Here is a 6,594-nt window from a genome sequence, read left to right on the forward strand (position 1 = left end):
GAGACAGTTAGACCGGTTCAGACTGGTCAAAAGCAGTCTTGCCTCACAAGCTAGCCTAGGCATGACAGGTATGTGCACAAACGTAACAGCCAAGAAGAAGGCCAGGAGCGTCCGCGGCAAGGTGTAAACATCGATGGTCAACAATGGCGGACCTGGGAATAAGGTTCGTTTTAAATTACATTTTTAACGTTAGTAGAAGCCCGTGATCATCCAAGAAGGGAACAAAATATATCTCACCATGAAGTAGAGGCTTTGTATTACTTTAGATCGCACGAAATAAGATTATTAAAGCATTAGGCTAATGATCGAAATAAAAATCGAGGGGAAGCAGAAGGATACTTCAAAATTCGTCGAAATAATACAGCCTCTGTCGTCTTCAACTTTAAATGTACTCTGCAAACTTTGAAGGCAGGTTTCATCCCAAATTGTTTGGGAATTCGGGAAGAATCTTTTATTTTTGACTTGTGACATAAATCATATTTTTAACCAGTACGTTTTTTCAACACCAATTCCATCAGGTATTATTTTACACGTTGCTAGTATGCGGTTCAGGGATATTACCACCATAAACGCATAGTATTATACCTAGCTCAAAGGTAAGCATGTCACTACAGCAGGTTTGGTTAGGTTAGGCCCTGAAAAATATAATGCACAACCTGGGGGGTGTAGCTATTGGCAACTTGTAAAAATTTACCTTCCATCACTGGTTTTATTGTAAAAACAAGAGAGTTCTGTACCTTTATGAAGATTAATGATTGGTTTGTTGGAACTCTGAGGAATCCAGTGGCCTAGGTCTTGGAAAGCAGTTAGGAAACATCCTTTTTTCGGTGGCTCACAGCACCAGTTATCTAAAAATTTGAATATTCTTCATATTATGGCTGCTGTTGATATCTGTTATAACACTTTTCATTTCCAATCATCTGGAATGTTCAGATTGTTACTGCTGGTCATTGTTTTTGATTTGTCATATATTTATGGGTGGCTAGTGTCATCCATCAAAAGGAGTGTGGTTATGAAACAGCATGAAATAACATTTATTTTGTACAGTAATGATGACAGAAAAGTCTGACCCTACGTTACCAGTATCTTCTTGAGGTTTGAGGGATGTAAATGTGTGAAACTTCCTGTGGCAAATGTTTAAAACAAAACTTCCCCTGTTTGTTTTATTGTTGGCCATGTGAGTTGCTAAAAAATAATCTGGAATATCTGTGTTTCTAACAGCTGTTGAATTTTACATGTCTGCAATACATAGTACCTGTTAGCAAACTGCATAATGACTTCCCAGAATAACCCTTATGGAGGTCGTAATGCAGGCTTTTGGTAGATCCTTCTACAGGTTGTTTTGCCATTATTTTAGTCTCGGGTACAAGTTACATTTCTTATTGATGGGAGAGCCCTTCTTCATGATATAAATGGTAAAAATTGTCATTTGTACATGAAACATCAAGATGGTCACAATTTTGTGGGGGCTTTCAGTTTGATTGTGCCACAGGGTTATTCATCATTCATTCATTGCCAGACGCCATGTATCCCAAACGGGGTGGCCAACGGCTTAGAGTTAATTGTTTTACAGGGAGGGGCACTAATCCTCCACCAACCCCACTTGACACGTAGGGATGCCAACAGCATCTGGTGTTCCCAGGCGGTCACCCATCCAAGTACTAAGCAGACAGGGTTATACCATCACAATTTTGTTCAGCATTAATAGTTTCCATTATTCTGAACAAAACTATCCAGCATTTCCTATCTAAGAATATATCATTTCTGCCTTAACTAACATACCTGTAGCAGATTAACGTACTCTTATAACCTAACCTGAATAGCATGTAGAGGAATCAGTGTGGTGGCATTGTTACTCATTTTGTTAACTAACAAACCAAGGATTCAGAACAGATTTGTCTGCTCCACCTGTTTTATGAATTCACTCGATAATTGTTGCTTGTTTTAATACCTTCAATACTTCATTACTTTCAGGGAGCTATCCAAACCTTTCTTCCTTGAGTTTTTGAGTGAGATTACTTGTGTTACTGTATCAGGAATTCACGACTCATACCTTGCAGGTTTTTGTGCAATGCCTGCCACAAGGCTCATCAAACTATGGTGGCTGTCATTGAATGCTGTGTAACTCGGCCATCTACCAGTAAACCAGTGCTGGGTCCATCATATGCTGGTTCAGTAGTGACACGTGGTAAGAGAATGTCCTCTCAAGAGACTTTCCAAATTGGCATAATTGTTTTTCCCTTCAACAAGTGCAGACATGACCTCTGCACTCCTCTGTGCCCTCCATGACCCATAGTTAAAACTACTTCTTGACCGTATGAAAACTATTCACCAAAAAAATTTACCCTTTTTCTGAGCCGTTTGCAAGAACTGTTACACTACTGAGAATCAGAGTTGGTCTGCTTTAAAACCAGTGTTATCCTTCAGCACAAGAATTTCTAACAATTTTAAAAATGGACTGGTTCATTGCACTTTATTTAATTAAGTCCATTACACATTTCTTCAATTATTTTCATTTCACCAGCTACTAATACACAAAACTATATGCCACTTAGTACGTTCCTCTTCATCAGCGTCATCTGCATTTTGTACATTACAGTAAAAGGTGATTAGTTATATCCTGCCCATTACTACACACGCGTAGTAATGGGCAGGGTTGAAACCGGGTCATCAACCCCTCCACCACCACTACCCATATGTACTACTGGGCATGCCTTCAGGCAAACCTCTACTTCAAGCCATGTCCAGGTCTATGCACACGTAGTCCTACACACTTTGTAATGGGCATCCCCCCCCCTTCCACCATCACCACCACTCATACGTACTACTGGGCATGCCTTCAGGCAATTGTTGTTGTTAGATATTTGCCCACACTTGGCGGGCACGGGCAAACTAAGAGCCCGTCAGGGTAGCGCCAACAATGTGCTTGCTGATTTACCTACGGGGCGGGTAATCGCTTACTAGGGATACTAGAATATTAAAAGGGGTGTTGGCAACAATGCTGGCTGCTTCAATGAAAGCATTATCAGGCAGAGCGACGCCCATGTCGTGGCGAGATCTGGGCTGGGCAGTGAAGAAGATAATGGATTAGGGGCTCCTCGGCCCTCTCAAGGCAATGCGAGCCTGGCTCAGGTGCAACGCCAGTGATCTGACTGTAGCAGGGGAATCCCAATCGTAAACGCCGGAGTCGTACTAACAGGTAGTTAGGCAGGTCGGGTGGAGGCAGGAGCGGTAGATATGTCGTGGCTGTTGCATACAACAGGGCAGATTGAGAGCCCTCTGCGACACACAGTTGGTGAGTCTCCCGGGACAGCCTGCCAATAGTGCTAGCCAGGGTGGCAATGGTGTTAGAGGTGCTGGGGCGTACTGGGAACGTGATTTCGGGGAGAAAGCAGGCTGAGCGTGCCGCGGCATCAGCCCGCTCATTCCCAAGGATCCCGACGTGCCCTGGAATCCAGTGTAGGGTGATAGTGGTGCCTTTGCTGGTGAGGAGGGAGGCAACTGAGTAAAACTCCGTTAGGAGGGAGACATTGTCTGCGCAGGAGGATGAGCACAACCTCTGAAGGGATGACAGTGAATCTGTGTGCATGATGACCCGCCGATGCTGGTTGAGCTGTGCATGGCGTAATGCCCCGAGAATTGCAGCTAATTCTGCCTGGAAGGCAGAGACCCCCAGGGAGAGTTGCCATGATTCGCTGTATTTACCCAGGACAAACGCAGACCAGGCAAAGCCATCAGCACACACAGATCCATCTGTGTAGTACACGGCAGAGTAGGGGGAGTTGAGAGAAGCCACCCTACTAAGGCCCTCCTGTCGCAGAAGGGCAGGGATGGAAGCACGTGGGTGAGCTTCGGTGGGGCAGTGTATTTTATAAGGAAGAGGAGCCCATGGCGGCGGATCAGTGTATCCTGGGTGCGGGGAGTCGGGTTCCCTACAGATATCTGGGGCGGCTCCAAGGCTGTGCACTAAGGCAGCAGTGGTGCAGGCCCAATCATGCTCTGGACGAGGGTCAGGTGGGTGCCTCAAGAGGCGTCTGAGTAGGGCTGAGACTGGTAGATGCGGTCGACGCTGGACTAGCTGGAGGGTGGTGACTGCAGCCTGGAGAGCAATGCGATGCTCCAAGGACAGCAAACCACTCTCAGCCCTTAGGTTTGCAATTCGGGTCCACCGGGGAGCTCCCAACATGACTCGCAGGGCGTCATTTTGCAGGACCTCTAGCGACCTGGTGGATGGGAGGGCAAGGGCAGTCAGGCATATGGCACTGTAGTCTACCAGCGAACAGACCGCATGTACATAAAAGGTTCTCAAGACTTTGAAGGATGCCCCTAGGCTGCCTTATGAGAGATACCTGAGGGCAGCAGTGTGGGTGGCAGCACGCTCCCTCAGGTATCTGACTTGTTTGTTAAAGGTCAGGCGCCTGTCGACCCAGACCCCCAGATATTGGTGGAGAGTGACGAAGGAGAGCTGGTGGCCACCAAGTAACAATGGGAATTCTGTGGGGTGTAAGCCGAAGGGCAGGCATTTGCTTTTCCCAAAGTTGATTTTCAACCCCAGCTCGGAACACTTAGCATGGAGTTTGAGAAGAGCAGAGAGGGCTTGGGCGTAGCAGTCCCACCTCGTGAATACTAGGGCCAGGTCGTCTGCATAGCAGAGTAGAGTGACCCCCTGTCCGTAATCGACTGTCATGAGTCCCTCAACCATGATATTAAAAAGCAGTGGGCTTATAATGCTCCCCTGAGGCGTGCCATTGCTATGTGGGTAGAATGAGGAGAGATGCCTCTGGAATCTGACTCCTGCTTGGCGGCCTGCAAAGAAATCTCCCACCCAGGTTAGCAATTTACCCCCTATTCCTCTGTCAGCTAGAGCAACCTGGATGACAACTGGGCTAGCCAGTTCAAAGGCCTTTTCAAGGTCGAGGAAGACGGCCATTCCCCTTCCCCCTCTGAGGGATGTCAGGCAGTGGGTGGCACTCCTGCCATGGTGATAAGCAAAGATCCTCGGGTGTAGCGGGCCCAGGCGCCAGGAAAGGCGAGCTCGCACCACCCTCTCCTCCATCTTAGCGACACAGCTAAGAAGTGAGATAGGGCGCATGGCGGAGGGGTCGCGAAGCTTGGGGATCGGGTAGATGATGGCCGTCTTCCACGACCTTGGTAGGCGGCCCTCAAACCACGCGAGGTTGAGCAGATCAAGGAGACGATCTCTCCCACAATCTCCAGCATGTGATAACAGAGAATAGGTCAGCCCGTCGAGCCCCGGAGCAGTGTCTCCTCTGTGCTGCTGTGCTTTTTGCAGTTCCCCAATGGTGAAAGGTACATCGGCGGGGTCAGGCCTATCATAGGCAGCCTGAATTTCTGCAAGACGAGAGGTAGACAACTGCGCCTGCTTGTCTCTGACGGACTGAGGGAGATTGTGGGAAGCGGAGTGGTCCGCGAAGTGTTGCGCAAGGCGGCTGGGTTCAGCGGCTGAGTCAGGGTGAGACGGTGGACAGGGGGGACACGGGTCAGAGATAGACCGGATTCTCCTCCACATCTCCCTGAGAATGGAGAGAGAGTCCAAAGTCCTGCACCATCTGATCCACACCTCCTCTTTCAGGCAGCATTTCTCCAACACAACGTGTTGCGTTACAGCAGCAAGGTATCGGTGGTGCGGGGATGTGTGGCGTCGCCGGTACTGCTTACGTGCTGCATTGAGTCGGTGGTTCAGTTCCCTGACCCTGTCGCAGTAGATCCAGCTGTCTTGGTATCGCTTTGCGGATCGTCGTTGTAGCGGGATGGTGATGGAGGTGGCTTGTGCAAAAGCACTGGCAACTTGATCTGCTCTACCCTCGAGGTCGAGGGCGGGAGTAGAGGCCTCGAAAATGGTGGTTAAAGTTCTGGCAAAGGCAGCCCAGTCAGCTTTGCTGAGGTCCCACCTCGATGGGGGAGGTGGGGGCAGAGGGAGGGGCATGAGTGGCAGCCTGATCTGTATTGCAAAGTGATCGCTGGCTAGGCACGGGTGGAGCGACCATTGTGCCAAGCCAGCTAGGGAGGTGGAGGTAAATGACAGATCCAGGCGTCCTCCCCGAATGTGGGTGGGTTCTTGAATGTTGTTTATTAAGGAGACACCTTCCATCTCCTCGAGAACGAGTGAGATGTGCCGTCCTGCCTCGTTGGATGGAAGGGGCGATGCAAGAATGTCATGATGGGCATTAAAATCGCCCCCAATAAAGACAGAACCTGAGGCAGCGTGGGAGAACAACTCTCCCACATCGAGAGTGCCCTCCTGGCTTTTGTAGACATGTACACAGTTAGTGAGGAGGATGCCAGGTGTAACACAACACCTTGCACCTCTACACCTGGTCCACAAAAAGGCAGGGGGTCACAGACAGTGTGGGAGACGTGATCTTTGACGAGTATGGCACATCCTCGTATGTCTCCGCGTCCGTAGGGGAGGAGATGGGAGGTGTATCCAGGGAACCGAAAGGAGGAATTGTAGAGGAGTAAGGTCTCCTGCAGGAGAAAGACGTGGGGCTGATCCCTGGTGACTGCCTCCTGCAGGAGGGGGAGCTTGTGCCTGATCCCCAAACAATTCCACTGTATTAGGTGGAGGTCTGC

The 6,594-nt window shown here is 49.0% G+C and overlaps 1 protein-coding gene across 1 annotated transcript; it reads right to left on the reverse strand.

Moving 5' to 3' along the window:
* Positions 1-3,025: 3,025 nt before the first annotated feature.
* On the reverse strand, positions 3,026-4,186 carry LOC145416222 (uncharacterized). The gene has a single exon (XM_080285233.1). It carries the CDS (start codon positions 4,184-4,186, stop codon positions 3,026-3,028), a length of 1,161 nt encoding a protein of 386 aa, XP_080141359.1.
* Between the last annotated feature and the right edge of the window lie 2,408 nt (positions 4,187-6,594).

Source organism: Coenobita brevimanus, chromosome 105, assembly GCF_032717465.1.
Source record: "Coenobita brevimanus isolate Jiangsu-jjx chromosome 105, ASM3271746v2, whole genome shotgun sequence".
Taxonomy (NCBI): domain Eukaryota; kingdom Metazoa; phylum Arthropoda; class Malacostraca; order Decapoda; family Coenobitidae; genus Coenobita; species Coenobita brevimanus.

Excerpts from the sequence above, each read along its gene's own strand:
- LOC145416222 (XM_080285233.1), bottom strand. The coding sequence starts at position 4,186 with ATGTTGGGAGCTCCCCGGTGGACCCGAATTGCAAACCTAAGGGCTGAG.